Consider the following 18,224-nt stretch of genomic DNA (forward strand, 5'->3'; position numbering starts at 1 on the left):
TGCTAATGTTTGAAATCTGCAATACCGCAAGCATCCAAGCGTCGCCTCAAAGTTTGTGACATTGTGTCCAAAAGGGGGCAGTGGTTCTATGCGTATGACTTTTACCGGTATAGGCTACACATTCACAGTGGCAAACATAATAAATCAATTAGTTGACGAATTTCTATACAGTATTTATCCCGGTGTTTCACCCAACAAGCACATACTTTTCTGTTTCCATCTATGCAGTACGGTGTTGTGCCGAAATCTCCACCCTGACAGTGTATTAGGCAAAGAGATTTATTTATAGACTAATACACATGAAACAAATAGCCAAACCGAAAACTGCAGACATTACAAGTGCCTCCCCGCGATCAAACCGCCCTAAAAATGTTTTAATGAAACGCAGCCTAACGCGATCATTGACAGCTGCCATAAAGGACACATTTTTAAAAAATGCTTTCTGCTACTAAGATCAGTGAAATGTAGGCTAAACTGACAACGGAGTGAAGAGCAGAAATCTCAACTAGCAGGCAAGCCGCAGCAATGAAGAATTGAGTGTGTGCGCGTTCAGGCGAGGGGGGTTCTGTCAGAGGGGGAGATTTTCGGCACAACACCGGCACCGGTGTCTGACTGGCCGATGGATCTAGCGGACCTGCTCTCATTTCCGGCAGAGAGGAAGAGGCGAAGGCAAAGGCAATGCTTTGACAATGTTAACATATGTTTCCCATGCCAACAAAGCCTTTTGAATTGAATTGAATTAATTGGGTCCAAAATCTGTCTTCTCCAGCAGGTGGCATTTTAAAGTTTTTGTATTTAGTTAACAAAAACATGTAATGCCTTATTTGCTACGTGTGGATTATTTGATCGAATATACGTTTCGTAATGATTACGTTGTTACGAGTGTACTGATATAAGTAGGACACGTGACATCCTGGCAACTTTGAGAAAAACACGTTATATCGGAATTGTGCCTGGTCGTCACTAGTTACTACAGCCACAAAGTAAAAACACGCCTATTTCTAAAATGTCTATTTTTAAAATGTTATTTTAAACCTACCCATTACCACATTGCTAACCTTATGACTAACCTTAACCTTAAATTAAGACCAAAAACAGCATTTTTGTTTTAATTAATATTTATTCTAAACATGTTCTGACTTTGTGGCTGAAGTAACTAGTGGAAACGTTCACACAAGAATCTGTCCCACCTGATCTTGCCTCCTCCCGACTGCCTCCCATTTTTTTGAAGACATTTATTTTCACTGTTTGAGCGGGCACTAGAGTATCTGGTCAATATAATGGATCATCCTGTATTGAGGATCAAAGCCAGGCCACGGGTACTTTTCAGATGCAATTTACATAACAATGGCTAACTGTGAACTTTAAAACCATGTTACTTAAAAAAAATATACTGTTCAAATGCGACAGCCTATGACAATCCGTAATCACTAATAATCATTACCATCAGTAATTAGTGGAATTAAAGGCTAAAGTCTGGGCCACGTTTTTTTCCAAAGGCCCCACACACAGTAGCCTACTAAAGACCGAAGGGTGTTGCATGCATATAATTCGGAATTTAATAGGACCTCTATGGCTTCATGAATGAAGTGTCTCTGATGTCACTTTGTTTACCTCTGCGTCGGAGTGACACGCCTTCCATTCCAGGCATATAAAACCTCAGGGATTCAGAGGCACTCCAGCAGACTTCGAAATTGATCCAAAAGTACTTTTCAGGATGACAGTGATCATTCTACTCCTGCTGGTACTTGCGTTGACATTTTCTGAAGCGGAGGACAATGGTAAGTCGAGTAACAATTCTTGCTGCTTTCCAACTGTGTCTAATCACATTTACATTTGACATTTTAAGGAGAAGAATGGTGACAGTGTTATTGTAGATCAGAAGATCCATTAGGAAATAGCAATTGCTTTTAAAACCAATACACTTAAACTTAAAAAAAAAAAAATCTATTGTAAATGTGATGACATGGTGATTTTCTCAGAGGTGCAATAAATGTGCAATAAAGAAATAGATGTATTGGCTTATCAAATCGACATTTTATTTATTTATCACTGGCGCTGAATACAGCTTATGTAATAGACATGACTAAATACTTGCTTACGAAACTTTCCCAGTGATGCAGAGTTTAAAAAGAATGATACAAAATAGTAACTAACACACGAGGATTCAAATAAAATACACAAGAAGGGAGCTATATGCAGTGAGTACCAGTAGCCTACCAGTTCAATGTGCAGAGAGAGGTACGACGGATTTGAGGAAGATGCAGTACGCACATGAAGTCAAGGTAAAGTGACTAGGCATCCGGATAGATAATAATACGAGTCAAATAAAGAAAAGATTAGCAGCAGAAAATTATGAGTGTAAAAGTGTGTGTTTGTTGGTAAGCGTGTGTGCGTTTGTTAGGGTTTTGTGTGGGTGTGACAGTGTAGTGTGTGTGTGTGTGTGTGTGTGTGTGTGTGTGTGTGTGTGTGTGTATATAACATCTAGCAAGTGTGCGTCGGGTCAGTCAGTGCAAGGTAGAGTCAGTGCAGAGAGTTTGGGATCCAATAATTGACTATTTAGCAGTCTGGCTATTTAGCAGTCTTATGGCTTTGGGGCAGAAGCTGTCTCTCAGCCTGTTGGTTTGAGAGCTCTCTATGGCTTGAGTGTCTGGAGTTCTTGGCATTTTTTCTGACCTTTGACACTGCCTGATATAGTTCCTGGATGGCAGGACTTTATGTATGTTTATGTATGGAATTAAAGTACATTTTATGATTGATATCAATTTTTTTTGTCTTTCACAAATAAGCCTATACATCTCGGACATATCTAATTCAATCTTTGTATAGGTCACTTTACAAAAATATAATCATCTGAAATGTGCACATCATAAAGCTGGAGTTAACAAAAAGAGTGACATTGTCATAATCTGACAATTTTTTACAACTATCGTTGTCAGGAAGTAAGATCTAGTTCGTATTACAAAGCATACTGCCACTAGAAATGTACGTAGTTTAGCAGACGCTCTTATCCAGTGACTTACAGGAGCAATTAGGGTTAAGTGCCTTGCTCAAGGGTATATAAACAGATTTTTCACATAGTCGGCTCGAGGATTCGAATCAGTGATCTTTCAATTACTGGACCAACATGCTTAACAGCTAGGCTACCTGCCACCCCATAATGTCGATTTTGATCATTGAGGCTCCAATGATTAACCTGTTAATGTTTTACTTTACTTTTTAAGTGTTTGACTTGTGTTGGCGTACTTATAACGTCTGCATGAAAATGTCTTTAGAAATAACTATGTAATATCAGTAGATTATATTATATGGTGAATACTTAAAACAAAACAAAATCACAACTGAATATGTGCAGTGCATTTAGCATGCTTTATTTCAGTGCACATACTCAATTTATGTTAAGTGACCAGGTTAGTCTTATTGAGATGAAATATCTCTTTTACAAGAGACCTGGCCAAATATCACCGCAAAGTTTCGGACACATTTACAACATGATAAAACGCAGAGCATTACAGTTTTAAAAGCATACATTTTAAAGATTGAGCAGGCAAGATACTTTGGGGATGTGTGGTGCATCCTGGGGTCAGAACAATGACAGCCCTCCACTTCATTGTCCACCAAAAGGTTTTACCCTAGCTTTTAACACATTCAAGGACACAAACACCTGTCATTTCATGCCCTTTGGTAGTTCATTCCAAGTGGAAGGGGCAGAGAACTGGAATGCTGTTTTTTTTACCCAGCTCTGACAGTTAAAAAGAATATTGATAGTCTCAAGCTATTGTTTATATTAAGAAGCAGTCAACTGTACTCATAACCTTATATGATGGAGGTATGACAAAGGGGCCATTGATATTATAAAGTTACAATATACTGCTGGGTGTAACTGGATTGTCCTCGCTTGCTTTATCCAGAGCTGTTCTCCGTGATCAGCACCCCCCCTGAGAAGGGCCAGAGTGTTTTACCTGGCCAGAATCAGAGCACGAGGCTAGGGGTCAAAGACCCCTCTCCCCCCATCAACGAGCTCCTGGAAAAGGGCAGCAAAGTCGGGGACACCAAGTACGCCCTCCACCCCCTTCCCTCGGGGGTCTGGCCCAAGCACAGTGACCCTCGCCCCGGCCTCCACAACAAGAGCAAGAAGGGCCCTAAAAATGACCGCCTGATTGAGCACAACAGCGAGAAGAACCGCGGCGAGGTGAGTCTAGTGCTTCCCAAAATGCCACTGACCGCTGCCACCAACCGCACACAGAAAGTAAACGTGGACCCTCATCGGGACCCCCACACCAACTTCAACAACCCCCCACAGAGTGACCCGGACAGTCACCCCAACTCCAGACCCAGGGGCCAACCTCACTCGGCCCCCTCCCCTCACAGGGACCCCTCAACCAGAAAGCTGGACCCGGAGGAGAACCGCCCTGGGGGGAAGTCCAGTCTGTACCAGTCCGGCGGTGCCACCCGGAATAACAGCCGCTCATCTGTGCTCCTCAACCGTCGCTCCTCCAGCCTGCTCTACCATTTCGACATTCTGAAACGAGGTACCGAAAATGACACTACACCCCCACACTATGTATGGTACAAAGTGAGCTGTGACAGTGCGAGACTGCTGCGATTTCAGTATAGTTAGCTAATTACCTCTCCAGCCACAAATTGCTGCCTACATCCGGAGTGAATGTGTCCCTTTGTGTGAAGTCTTGTGGAGTGAGAGGTTATGATATCAATGCTAAATATGCCTAAGTGAGATCATTTATGATGTAGTAATTAAGGGGCGAGGACTGGGAATGTGGATCCCCCTCCTGCGGAATGCGACGCCTGGGTTCTGTAATGACAACTCTGGTCCTTCTAATGACACTGGAATGAAGTCTGGCTCCACACAAGCAGGCACGGTCGGTCACACTCTCCTTCTCATCTCCGTCTCTCTCTTTCTTTCTTTGTCTCCCTCTCTCGCAGAGTCTGACTTCCCTCACGAGGCCGTCTGCATGAGTGAGTGCAGGAAGGAGAAGGAGGAGAGAGAGCACTACTGCTACAGTGAATTTGGTAAGTGTGTGTGTGAACGAGGTTAGACTATTGTATGAAAGTGAGATGGGTGGCCTGGCCACCATCTTCCAGTGATCTCTCCATAAAGACCAAGTGAAGTGAAGGGATGGGTAAAGGGGACAAAATAAGGGTATGACACAATGTCTGGTGGTGTCTATTTGAAACCTGCCAATCATGCTGTAGTTTAGACTTTGGTCATGTAGAGTCTTCTCACCATGGTGCAGGGTGAAGTTGCCTCAAAACGCTGATCTTGGGTCAGTTTTGTTGAGCCTAGATCTGTCCCTATGAGTGCTCTGTGCTACTCTCCACATTAGAGTTACAAACAATGACCTTTACTTTCATTTGACCGTTTGCCTTTCCATTTCAGCCGTCAATGGGGTCGTTCACGACATAGACGTGGTGCGTAAGGGGATTAGACTCCTCACACTGATGGTGAGCAGCGATGGCTTCTACAAGATGAGCCGCCTCTACGTCACTCCAGACAGCTTCTTTCTCAAAGTGCGTCTCCTTGTCCTGGACACCTACAAATGTAGCAAGCCTTGTCCTGACATCAAACTAGGTAACTGTCAACTTAAGGAACTAATGAATGCATCCCAAATAGCACCCTATCCCCCCACTCCAACCCTGTTCCTAGAGAGCTACCCTCCTGTTGGTTTTCAATCCAACCCCAGTAGCAACTAACCTGATTCAGTTCATCAACCAGCTAATTATTAGAATCAGGTGCACTAGATTCGTGTTGGAGTGAAAACCTACAGGAAGGTAGCTCTCCAGGAACAGGGTTGGAGTGAAAACCTACAGGATGGTAGCTCTCCAGGAACAGGGTTGGAGTGAAAACCTACAGGACGGTAGCTCTCCAGGAACAGGGTTGGAGTGAAAACCTACAGGATGGTAGCTCTCCAGGAACAGGGTTGGAGTGAACCTACAGGATGGTAGCTCTCCAGGAACAGGGTTGGAGTGAAAACCTACAGGAAGGTAGCTCTCCAGGAACAGGGTTGGAGTGAAAACCTACAGGACGGTAGCTTTCCAGGAACAGGGTTGGAGTGAAAACCTACAGGATGGTAGCTCTCCAGGAACAGGGTTGGAGTGAACCTACAGGATGGTAGCTCTCCAGGAACAGGGTTGGAGTGAAAACCTACAGGATGGTAGCTCTCCAGGAACAGGGTTGGAGTGAAAACCTACAGGATGGTAGCTCTCCAGGAACAGGGTTGAAGTGAAAACCTACAGGATGGTAGCTCTCCAGGAACAGGGTTGGAGTGAACCTACAGGATGGTAGCTCTCCAGGAACAGGGTTGGAGAGCCCTGCCCTATATGGTGCTCTCTGGACAACAGTAGTGCATCATATAGGGCAGGAGTATTCAAGTCCAACCCTGGAGATCTGAGGTACTGCTGGTTTTCTCTTCTACCTGATCATAAATTGCACCCATCTGGAGTCACAGGTCTAAATCAGTCCCTGATTAGAGGGGAAGAATGGGGGGAAAAAGCAGTGGAACTGGCTTTGCGGTCCAGATTTGAATTTGAGGGATATAAGGTGCCACCATGGCTACGCTCCGATATCAACACTAGCATATTAATGGATTCCCAATACATTTCTCCATGCTATGTGGTATGCTACTATAGTCAATGGTACTGAACACATGTCTACCAGTTGAGCAGAGAGACCAAATACTGAATTCACTGACACCCTCTCTACCCCCAATGCTATTCTATAGGTAGCCGGTACATTGTAATGGGTCAGATCTACCACCGGAGGCGCCACCTCCCCAACGACCTCTTGGCCCTGCTGGGGGGAAAACTGAAGCCAGGGGACGGCCTCCTGCGTAGCAACAACTACGTCAAGCGCTTCAACAAGAGGAGACATCAGAAAGCCCTGGAGGCCACCCGCTCCAAGTGTAGGTAAAACCAAAACAGACTATCGCCCCCCCCTGCAGTGGCGGAAAAGACATTGCAGTCGTCAACATGAAGTGACTGTGACCTATAACCCCTACAGCATTTCAGCAGAGACGTAGATGGACGAGGCCAATATGTTGTTTTTTTCCGGCATGGACCTCCTGCACTTGTTTGTGTCATAATCCAGGTTGAGTGGTAATTTTTTTGCTTGTCTGTCTTTACCTTGAGACTTTGCGTCCTCCTTGATAGAAGACACAAGTGGAGTCTATATCAAAGGTTCTCGTCTTTCAACCTCTGCTTGAAGTATTGCCCCATCAGATTTCCTAAATGGATTATTATTTTATTTTGTTTTTAAACCTTTATTTAACTAGGCAAGTCAGTTAGAACAAATTATTATTTACAATGACTGCCTACCCGGGCCAAACACGGACGACACTTATTATTGTGAATGAGCATAGAGTTGGCTAGAGGGCACACTTAACAAAGATAAAAGATGAGCTCTCTAGTATTTCTCTACTCTAGTCATTTATTAAGATGTCATAGTACTGAAAATGATACTTTATTCATGCCTGGTACTTGAATTGGTCAGATCAGTGCCTCTCAAATTGGTTTATTTTACGATTGAAAAATTTCTGCCAGTGAACTCAGAGTTCTGGTTCAATGGAATAATTCAGGTAGAGGACATTTTCATTGGCTAATCCGATGTAAAACAACTTTTCATCAGAATGTTTTGGTTGTCCCGTGTCAACACTTGAAGATGGTGTCTGAGCATGTGAATGAAGCCCATATTTACACCGAGGGAGGAAGACTTCAAACTCCAGCCCCACTATTCACACCAACACACCCGCACATCTTCAATTTGGCTTGTTCCAAGTTACCCTAATCATCCATGTTCCAAGTTATCCTAATTATCCATGTTCCAAGTTATCCTAATCATCCATGTTCCAAGTTATCCTAATCATCCATGTTCCAAGTTATCCTAATCATCCATGTTCCAAGTTATCCTAATCATCCATGTTCCAAGTTATCCTAATTATCCATGGGAAAGACTATCTGTTCAGATCTAATCACACTGGTGATTCTCCAATGGCAAGTGTCCAATCCCATTTCCCCTTTAGCACTTGGTAGGAAACTTTAAAGGACTTCCTATTGACTGAATATACAATAACAGCAAACTCCTATTTATGCCTGTAAGAAAAGCTGTCAAATTTTCATACTGTTTTTTTGTGCCTGTCATTTGATTGCAGGAAATGCACTTTTACTGTTTGTGAAAAATAAGGGGGGGTGGGATGAAAGACTGGAAAAGCATCAACAACAAACCCCAGAGGAGGAAAAGTTGAGAAGACAGAAAAGAGACTAAAATCAACCCATTTTTCTAATATTAAAGATGTGTACAGTTTGAAATATCCAATGGAGAAAACAGACTTCATAAGGGAACCGTGTGGTATTAGTGAGTGTTTTTGTAAATCTAATCAGGGGAATCTGATCCCCAGCGCACCTGGACACACAGGCTTCAGAAAAGTGAGGCTCTCCTTGCCGGTTCTTTTTGGAGATGGTGGGGGGAAAGCTAATGCCACCTCTGGCCTTTACTTGTTCATACACGCAAACATACACACGCGCGCACACACACATCCGATGGGGCAAAAGCTCAAAGGAGGCATTTGAGGATGGCAAAGGGAAGATGAAAAGGGGAAGGAGAGAGGGAGGAGTGAAGGAGAAAAAGAAAGAAGGAAAAGGTTATATCGTCTTCAGAAAGTATTCACACCCTTTACTTTTTCCACAATTTGTTGTATTACAAAGTGGGATTAAAATGGATTTAATTGTAATTTTTGGAAGGTGGAAGAATAAAAAAACAAACATTTATTACAAATTTATGAAAAATTAAATACTAATATCTTGATTAGGTAAGTATTCATCTCCCCATAGACAATACATGCTAGAAACACCTTTGGAAGATATTACAGAGTCTTTGTAGGTAAGTCTCTAAGTGCTTTGCACACCTAGATTGTACAATACTTGGCCATTATTCTTTGTAAAATTCTTCAAGCTCTGTCAAGTTTGTTGTTGATCATTGCTAGAAAGCCATTTTTAAGTCTTGCCATAGATTTTCAAGCCAATTTAAGTCAAAACTGTAACTAGGAACATTCAATGTTGTCTTGGTAAGCAACTCCAGTGTAGATTTGGCCTTGTGTGTTAGGTTATTGTCCTGCTGAAAGGTGAATGTGTCTGTTGGAAAGCAGACTGAACCAGTTTTTCCTCTAGAATTTTGCCTGTGCTTAGCTATACTCCCTTTATTTTTATAATAAAAAAACTCCTGAGTCCTTGCCGATGACAAACATACCCATAACATGATGCACCCACACCATGTTTGAAAATATGAAGACTGGTACTCAGTGGTGTGTTGTTGGATTTACCCCAAACATAACGCTTCGTATTCGGGACAAAAGTTCAAATCAGCAATGGCCTCATAGTGAAATCCTTGAGAAGTGTTCTTCCTCTCTTGCAACTGAGTTAGGAAGGACGCCTGAATCTCTGTAGTGACTGGGTGTATTGATACACCATCCAAAACCTAATGAATAACTTCCCCATGCTCAAAGGGAGATTATTATTTTATCCATCTACCAATCGGTGGCCTTTTTTGAGAGACTGAAAAACCTCCATGGTCTTTGTGGTTGAATCTGTGCTTGAAATTCACTACTCGATTGGGGGACCTTACAGATAATTTTATGTGTGAGGTACAGAGATGAGGTAATCATTCAAAAATAATGTTAACCACTATTATGGAAACACTGAATGAGTCCATGCAACTTATGTGATTTGTTAAGCACATTTTTACTCCTGAACTTATTTAGGCTTGCCATAACAAAGGGGTTGAATACTTATTGACTCAAGACATTTCAGCTTTTCATTTAAAAAAAAAAAAAAAGTGTTCTACAAAAAAAAATCTAATTTTACATTATGGAGTACTGTGTGTAAATCGGTGACACAAAATCTCAATATAATACATTTTAAATTCAGGCTGTAACACAAAATGTGGAAAAAGTCAAGGGAAGTGAAAATTTCCTGAAGGCACTGTGTGTACATACATCAAGACAGAGAGAGACCCTGGGAGAGAGAGAGAGAGACCCGGGCTCTCTCCATTCCTGAGGGAAAACTTTGACTGGATGATAAGATAGACATCCAGGCCACAGACCCTTGGTCTGGCCTGTCATCTTTGACTATCCTCATACTTAAAATGAGCGAAAAGCCAAAGGTTTGCACTGTGTGCACATATCTCATCTCATACTACATGGAACTAATAAAAGATGCATTTGTTATTTACTCATTGGGTGTCGGTGTGGTCTGTGGGTCTATTCATGTGCTATCGGTGGGGGCTAACACTCGGCCGAAGTCTTGCAAACACACATTCTTGAATGGCACCACAGAATGACATATATAATCACTTTTGGATTCATTCCTGACCAAGATGGCTGCCATAATGAACACATTCTGGAATTATGAGGGTCTATGACATCAGCCTCTCTAGTGAATTATAGGATCTCTATGTATGGTGCACACAGATTTGAACTGGAGTGTATAGTAAAACAAAATACTGTTTCAATCCTGATGATAACCCCTGGTGATTAAGTGCCCCAAAACAGGGTCATAATTGTGGTGTAATAGGGGCTCTGTCTGGCCTAGGGAATAATTTTTGAACCGAGCCGTTCCCATGCTTTGAAGTCCATCTGGGAACATAGCTGGAGGGAACAGATGCAGGCGGGCAGGAAACGGGAGCCCGCTCGCATCTCGGCTACCATCACAGCGGGACAACATTCCTTATGGAGAGGAATAGGAATAAGGGGTTGGGGTAAGGGACGAGGTGGGAATTTGTCCTAGTTCCTTCCTGTGTGACAGAGAGAGCGAGAGAGTTCCAGCCCCCAAGCCACAGAGAGGAATTGATGGGACTTGTGGTCATCTGTAGTCCATTTGGTGTCCATGCAAAGCTCTGGATTCAGTTAGGGGTTTGGAGTGGAGGGGGAGCGTGAAGAAGGGAGCGAGGGAGGGGTGTGTGTGTCTCTTGGTGAGAGGAGAAGGTTAAATGAAAACTCCACCCAAACTATCTTTTGGTATTTGTTTCATTAATCCATTGTTGATATAGTCCCAAAATGTTTTGCATGGCAGCAGTCAAGTTTTCAAGCTATGTAACTTTGAAAATACAGAAATCTAGCCCATATGATGCATTTTGCAACATATGATGAAACACACAGAATCATAGGATGCAAAATGCATCATACAGGACTATCCAACAATGAACGAAAGAAACAAATACCCCCCCCAAAAAAAAAAAAAAAATGTTTTGGGGTGGAGTTTTTGTATAGGGGAAATACAATGTGTGTGTGTGTGTGTGTGTGGGGGGGGCATAAGTGCTGCCCTCAGGCATCATCCCCTGCTCTTGTCTGGGTAGAAGGTGCCTATAGACCCAGATCTAGGATCAGCTAATCCTCCCAGAATGTCTTATCTTTTGTGGAACCCAGGAAGAGTAGCTGTTGTTTTCACAGCGGCTAATGGGGATCCTACTAAATACCAGAAATACTTGAAACATTTACAGGAGGAAATGCAGAGAAGATGCCTCTAGATGAGTGTCTGAGGCAACTTAATCCAACTCCACTGTGGAAAGGGATGAGAAAGGTACAAACTACTTCATATTCATTACATATTCCTAACCAAGTGACCTGACAGGATAAACACATCCGGACAAAACTCCTGGCCCTTAAACACAAATTAATTACAACATAAGCACGTAAAAACAAAGTTGACAGCACATTGGACAATTGATGTCAAAAACATGACTTTATTATCTAGGATGAAATGTCCTATCAAGTACAAAAAAGGATCTCATAAGAGTTGCCACAATCTGTTAAAAACATATAGTATTTTCCCCCAGTTATGTTTCCTCTTACATTTACTAAAAAAAATGAAATATTTTCAGCGATATGAATAAATAACAACAGATATTGTGATGAAGTTATTAAGAGATGTGTAGAACTGGTTGGTTCTAAAAAAAAAAAAAAAAAAAAAGACTCTTCAAAGAGTCAACATTCCCCACCCGGTTTTAAATCAATATGCACACAATATGCAGCACTTTTAATATAAAGGGCAATTTGACCTAAATGTAGAGTCCACTATGACAAAAGATAGAGAATATCTATTGAATCTACAGGTAGGCTTAGTTGCTGGTTAAGACGGTCAAAAAGAAAAGTACTAACGCTATAAAAATCTCTTTGTTTATCGACAGCCATATTATACAACATGAAATACAAAATGGTGGACGATGCATGTAAGAATAGAAACTGGAGTGCATGGTTTGAAATGCAAACAGGTCAGTGAATAGGACTGACAGACAGACTTCGGTCACCTCATCTCTCAACTCAGTCCACCTCCGAAAAAGTTGTTGCCACTTCAAACCAGGGTTTCGGTTATTTCCATTTCAATTTAGGAAGTAAACTAAAATTCCAATGGAAATGGAAAAACCCCAACCCCTCTTCAAACCTAAGCCTAAGAGATTAACTAAGAGCACCAATGACAACTCCAAAAATGTTCTCCCCCCAACAAACAGTACTGCCTCGACACAATTATTACAGAAGAGTTCCAAATATGATCAAAATGGCCAAGAGTTCCTAAAGAAATCTTCATACAAACCACAACTTAGTATGAAGATTCTTCAACGAAGGTTGACTTCCTGATTTACTGTTGTAGACCACAGCATGTTTACTTGATGCAGTGCAGAACTCAAAAGCATTTGACTTAATCCTTTATAGGGGGCCTGTGAGTTGAGAGATGCATGTGATCCAACCTTCTTGACAAACCATTGGGGGAGAGAGGGGGGGATTGCGGTGTGGATGGTCAGTACACTTAGGTTAAATATGCCCTTTTAACAGCTTTCACATTCTCCAAGTCCATCCTCTGTTATTTTCCTGCCGAAGGACTTGGGAGAGCTTTTCTTGTTTTCATCGGATGAATGTCTTCAATTAAAAATGTTCGAGATGCCTCGACATGGCGAGAAATAGAGCTTGTTTTCTCAATGTCGGCTGTTTCATATACACCAATATTCCCGTCTTAGGTGGTAACAATGAAAAAGGAAAACAGAGGTTCAACATCTGAAAAAACAAGGTTTTACAAACAGGATAGCATTTCCACATTACATAGAAATGGTCACTTGGACTCTCTATGGCCTGTTTGGAGGTCAGGGCACATACATCTTCAAGGTGGCACCATGTGGGATCTGATCTAGGATCAGCTCGTTCCAAACACAAGCAGCCAGCCAGGTGTGTGTGTGCTATTTAGACCCATTTTGAATGAGAAAACAGAGACAGCTGGAAAATGTCAGTGGTTGTCATCCCAAATGTCACCCTATTCCCTTTATAGAGCACAACTTTTGAACCAGGGCCCATATGGCTCTGGTCAAAAGTGGTGCACTATATAGGGAATAGGGTGACATTTGGGACATACACAGTCTGAAATGGGAGTTAACCCCAGGGAAGGAAGAATAGCTGATACAAAAGAGATGTGAGATTAGTTAAGGAATTAACAACTTGAAAAGAGTCTACTGCTGCCTTGTTTCGTACTGCCCTTGAACAGCCCATTAGCTTATTGACTTCAGGGGGGTTTTCTCCCGCCATCCCTCCATTTCATCCACCAGATCGGAAGTGTTTTGAAGGGAAGGAACCAGGCTGTGAACTGAAAGTCTGAGCCTCCCTCCCCCTGTTTGTTGGGGATGTGGTATCACCCATCATGAACACTAAGGGTTTGGATAATGGAGCCTTCCACTGCCAGTCTCTTCTCTTTCCACGGCCATAGAGATGGTTGAGGAGCGGCAAGGGCTCATCTGGTTTGGTACCAAGGCCGTTCGGCCTGAAGCACGCGTCGGCTACGATCTTCGAGGAGTGTGTGCTGGTTTAAAACAGGGGGTGTGACTCCCACTCCCAAGTCCGACAGGTGTGGTATGTGTGTGGGGACAGGTAAGAAGTAGCCTGGCTTCCCCATTGGAGTACGAGTGTTCAGGGGGAACCACATTGGCAGCCATTTTGACAGTAAGCTTTAGAAGGAGTGCCGACTGTGTATTCTAAGAGGCTGTAGACTGCAGTTTGTTGTTATGAGACCTACAGAACGCAGAGAGAAGGGAAACAGTTGATGTGATCGCTTGAAGTGTTTCAAAAAAATACAAAAATAAAAAATTAAATTAAAAGCTTGACAAATCACAAAATGTGCATGAGGGAATACAAAAACTCTTATTGGATGCCAGTGGGGTCAGACGTTTGAGCAGAGAGAGCAGCCATGTTGGTGTTACATTAGTTTAATGTTCTAGAAGGCTTGTATATACAGTGAGAACATACCATTTAAAACGTGGGACAGTCGAGTTCACCAGAAATTAACTGCAAAGCTACACAAAATACTATGACCTATATATATATATATATATATATATATCTTAGCATTTTTTCTCTCCTTTTGAACATATAATACGCCTTCACAAAAGGATATAATATGCACACAAAACAATAACATATTACATGAATAAATCAGATAAAAGACTAACTGGTAAACGTTGCTGATCTTTTTAAAAATGTCCAGCTAAGAGGAGGTACAATCTTTGCACTTCATCAATACAATAACCGTCCTCCGTTAAATTAAATGACAGGTCATCTGCATATGTGGAACTGACTTGAATGCAACATTACATGTGTGAGAAATAAGTTTCGACATTTGAGCAAAATCTAATCCCAACGATGAGGCTGTCAACTAACCTTTTCGAAAACTTGATATTGTGCCTCACAAGTCACCGGATTGAGATATAAACTGAAATGATCTCAACTTCCATCGAATATCTGTTGTCTGTGAATTGAATTGAATGTAGGAAAAAAAAACCTAACAGATGTTTCCCTTGATTGCTGTTTGTGACCAACATGGCTGCCATTGTCAAATGGAGAAATGTTTTTAAAGTGTCTTTCCTTCTAAAAATACAAAAAAACACACCAACAGTGTGGTTTATACTGTAAATATACTTTCTTACAAATAGTTTGACGCTGTTTTAAAGAATTAAAAACAGCAAGGTCCAGGATAGCCTAATGTTTTTTTTTTAGAGTGACCCCGGCACCCAGCTCAGATTCCAACTACAAGGCCAGACTTGTGACATCACAATCTGTAAGAGAGGGAGAGAGAATGGATGACATAAACACATGCAGGTGGAAGCACATGACCATAAGGACACAAACACACAATGCAGGTGAGGAGGTATAGATGCAGAACTACGTGCTAAAGACAGGAGATGGGATGCTAAGGACATTGAGCATGGATTGGACATCGCTACTACACAGCTCTAAAGTGAATGCCAATAGAAAGCTGGCGCCACACACGTACACAAACAGGCTCCACACAACAGACCACAGACAGATCTGTGTGGAAGGGCTGGCGGTCTGGTGGCAGCTAAGGCCCTTCAGGTTGGACCCCAACGGCAGATGTGACAGAGACCAAAGCACTACAGAAGGCAAAAACAACCCCCAAAACACCAAACTTCACAGAATCATCCGAAAGTTGGGGTTATGTCTGAAAGAAGGGGTGGGCGAGAGAGGGTGGGATAAGAGAACAGCACAAAGAAGAGGCGAGGACGGAGGAGGAGCGCAGGCGGATACGACAAAGACGGGGGTGGTGAGGGGGGAAGGGTGGGATGAGCTCAGAGTTGAAAAGGTCAGAGTTGACTGACGAGGCCAAGGGAGAGGTCAGAGGTCTTTACCTGCTGGCTTTGAACCCTTTGAGCTTCTGGACGAAGAAGTTCTCGAGGACCTCGGCGCTCTGGTAGAATGGCGAGTCGCTGGGGTTGTAGTAACGGCAGTTGTCGAAGACTTTGGTCATGTCCGCCACGAACTCCGTCAGCCTGATGTAGTGGCGCTTCTGCAACCGCTCCTCCATTGTAGAAAGGTCTAGAAAGAAGGGAGGAAGACAAGAACAGAACACGAATCACCTCCGGAATCATCAAGTTGACTCTTCCCCGACATCCTCGCAGAGTCGCTTCAAAAGGAATTGCAGTTTATGTGGTGTAAATATTTGGTAGATAATCAAGTATGCATCGAAAAGCGCAATACATCACTTGTACGTCAACTTGACCGTCAGAAATACTCGCTCAACGCTAGTTTCGACCCTCGATCACCAGGCTCGGGCCCTTTCAAAGCGAATTACACGGGATGTGACCGAGCGGCCGACCCGTTGAATCTGGCAACATGTCGTCACTGTTATGAAATTTGCCTTTGAAAGAAGTTGAAAGTTGACACTCAATTATCACGATAGTTAGCTAGGTAAGCTAGCAACAAGCCTGGTCCTTCACAATTCCCCACACGGCAGCAGTGGTTTTCTCCCGTGTTGTGCCCCGGGGCTCCATTTTAAACAAACATATCCGATTCTTAACCTTCCCTCACCCCCCACCCGGTCAGCAGGCTGACCCCTTGCCCATATCAAAGAGGGCCTTCTTCTCAGTCATCAGACTTCATCAACAAACACCAAACTTATGCCGACCTGACGGCCGTGGCCAGACTTGGCTTTTTCTTCTGCAGGGTGAAAAGGTTTCTTTTTTGCGGGCGGTGGACTAGAGTTTCCAGGCCCAGGTCAAATGCACTGTAGTGTAGAAGGGGGCTACTGTCGTGTCCAAGTGTAGAAGTCTCTGGGGTTTTTCCGGCAGCTCATTAACAGGTTTGTTTGTGTGGAAGTTCAAAAAAGGCCCTGTTGACGCAAGTCTGCCTTTTACATGGGCAGTTTGATCTGAGTTGGAGGCCTTTCCTCTCGAGCGGGGCGATGGGGCGTGTGTGTGCGTGTGTGTGTTTGGGGGTGTGTTTGTGTGTGTAACAACTTAGGAGTCCCTTGTGACGACTATTCCAATTTATGACAACAGCACCTCTTTTTTTTTTACAACGTTGAATCAATGCAAATAGGCAGAACTCTCCCCCCCACTCACCCATTGGTTCCTTAATGACTCCGTAGTAGTCTGGGGCGTCGTTCGGGTCCACCGGCTCCAGGAATGGCCACGCCATTTTGTGAGCCTGATGAGAAGCAGGGAGAAAGAGGGAGAAAGAGAGAGGAGACACTTGAGAGACGTGCAGCAGCAGCAACAGAAAAGAAAAGAAGGAAAACAAACAAGAGGTTGAAAATGGCATTGGAAGCAGCTGGTTCAACAGAGATGTGCTCCGGCTACGTCCGTGCCATGCGGACAGAGAGGAGGAGGGGAAGAAGAGAGGGAAAAAGAGGAGGAGATAAGGAAGAGGAGGGTGGAAAAACCCCTGTAGCCAGGGCAGTTGTCCAAGTGCCGCCCAGGGGACCAGCGTCACAGATCAGATAAGAGTTGAGAACAGAGGAGGGCTTTGTTCCGTATCGTCCCGACGCTAGGTAGAGGGGGAACGAGGGCGAAGGGAGGAGCAAAGGAAGGGGTGACATACCTGTAAGGAGCGCAGGATTCTCCTTAACCCCTCATTATCCTTGTCGGTGAGCGGCGTGAGCACGGTCATGGCGTCCTCTGTGGACTGGCACTGCGGACACACGTACTGATCGATGTGGTTGGCCTCGCTCTGCAGGATGCCCACGCAACGGCCGTGGTACCAGTTCTGGCAGCGGTCGCAGCCGATGTAGAACCTGAGCGGGGGCGAGGAGGAGGGTTGCAGGGGTGGGTTACGTTCATTGTGCCTGATGAACACGACCCTGGTTTCTGTTCCAAGTCCGATTGTAAGGAACATTGCAGAAAGTGTGTCTGCTTTAAAAGCCAGGGTGATATAGACATACTAATTTCTGGTTTTCGTCGAGTAGAATTCGCCGCACACTATTGAGGGAGAGAATAGTCTTTGGAGTCCCATGGGTATAGGGGAAGAGGGGATGTGTTCTATCAAAATGAACGAATGGCGGGAATCAACAAAATTGCGCATTAGATGACTCATTCTCAGTACGGATGAGCCTAGTATGCTGATACGTGTTGCTTGGAAGGTTGTTTTTAGTAAACAGAACATCTAAATAGCGCGATTAGTGCGATTAGTACACAGTATGTCGTTTTAGTAAGTAGTAGGCAAGACAGATTTCAGAGGGCCAATGTCTTTACATAAGGAATTCAAGCTCTGTTACACAGAACAACCTTCAACCCTAGACGTCAAAGGAAATATGAAACAATACAGTTTCACTGAAACTAAACATCAAAAGGTCAACAGATACCACCATCTAATAGGTAACACTGTACGTTTTTGCCACTGAGAACCCCATACACCACACACACTCCGATGCACTTACTGTGCTTCGTC

The 18,224-nt window shown here is 43.4% G+C and overlaps 1 protein-coding gene across 1 annotated transcript; it reads left to right on the forward strand.

The window, feature by feature from the left end:
• The first annotated feature begins 1,268 nt into the window (after positions 1-1,268).
• Positions 1,269-9,072, forward strand: LOC112230357. Its single transcript, XM_024396612.2, has 5 exons — positions 1,269-1,781; positions 3,912-4,532; positions 4,945-5,031; positions 5,399-5,590; positions 6,741-9,072. Exons 1-5 carry the CDS (start codon positions 1,718-1,720, stop codon positions 6,926-6,928), a joined length of 1,152 nt encoding a protein of 383 aa, XP_024252380.1. The 5' UTR covers positions 1,269-1,717; the 3' UTR covers positions 6,929-9,072.
• The last annotated feature ends 9,152 nt before the right edge of the window (positions 9,073-18,224 follow it).

Source organism: Oncorhynchus tshawytscha, linkage group LG32 (genome assembly GCF_018296145.1).
Source record: "Oncorhynchus tshawytscha isolate Ot180627B linkage group LG32, Otsh_v2.0, whole genome shotgun sequence".
Taxonomy (NCBI): Eukaryota; Metazoa; Chordata; class Actinopteri; order Salmoniformes; family Salmonidae; genus Oncorhynchus; species Oncorhynchus tshawytscha.

Excerpts from the sequence above, each read along its gene's own strand:
- LOC112230357 (XM_024396612.2), top strand. The coding sequence starts at position 1,718 with ATGACAGTGATCATTCTACTCCTGCTGGTACTTGCGTTGACATTTTCT. Across the intron at positions 1,782-3,911 it reads TTCTGAAGCGGAGGACAATG|AGCTGTTCTCCGTGATCAGC; the intron begins GTAAGTCGAGTA and ends TGCTTTATCCAG. Across the intron at positions 5,032-5,398 it reads CTACTGCTACAGTGAATTTG|CCGTCAATGGGGTCGTTCAC; the intron begins GTAAGTGTGTGT and ends TTTCCATTTCAG.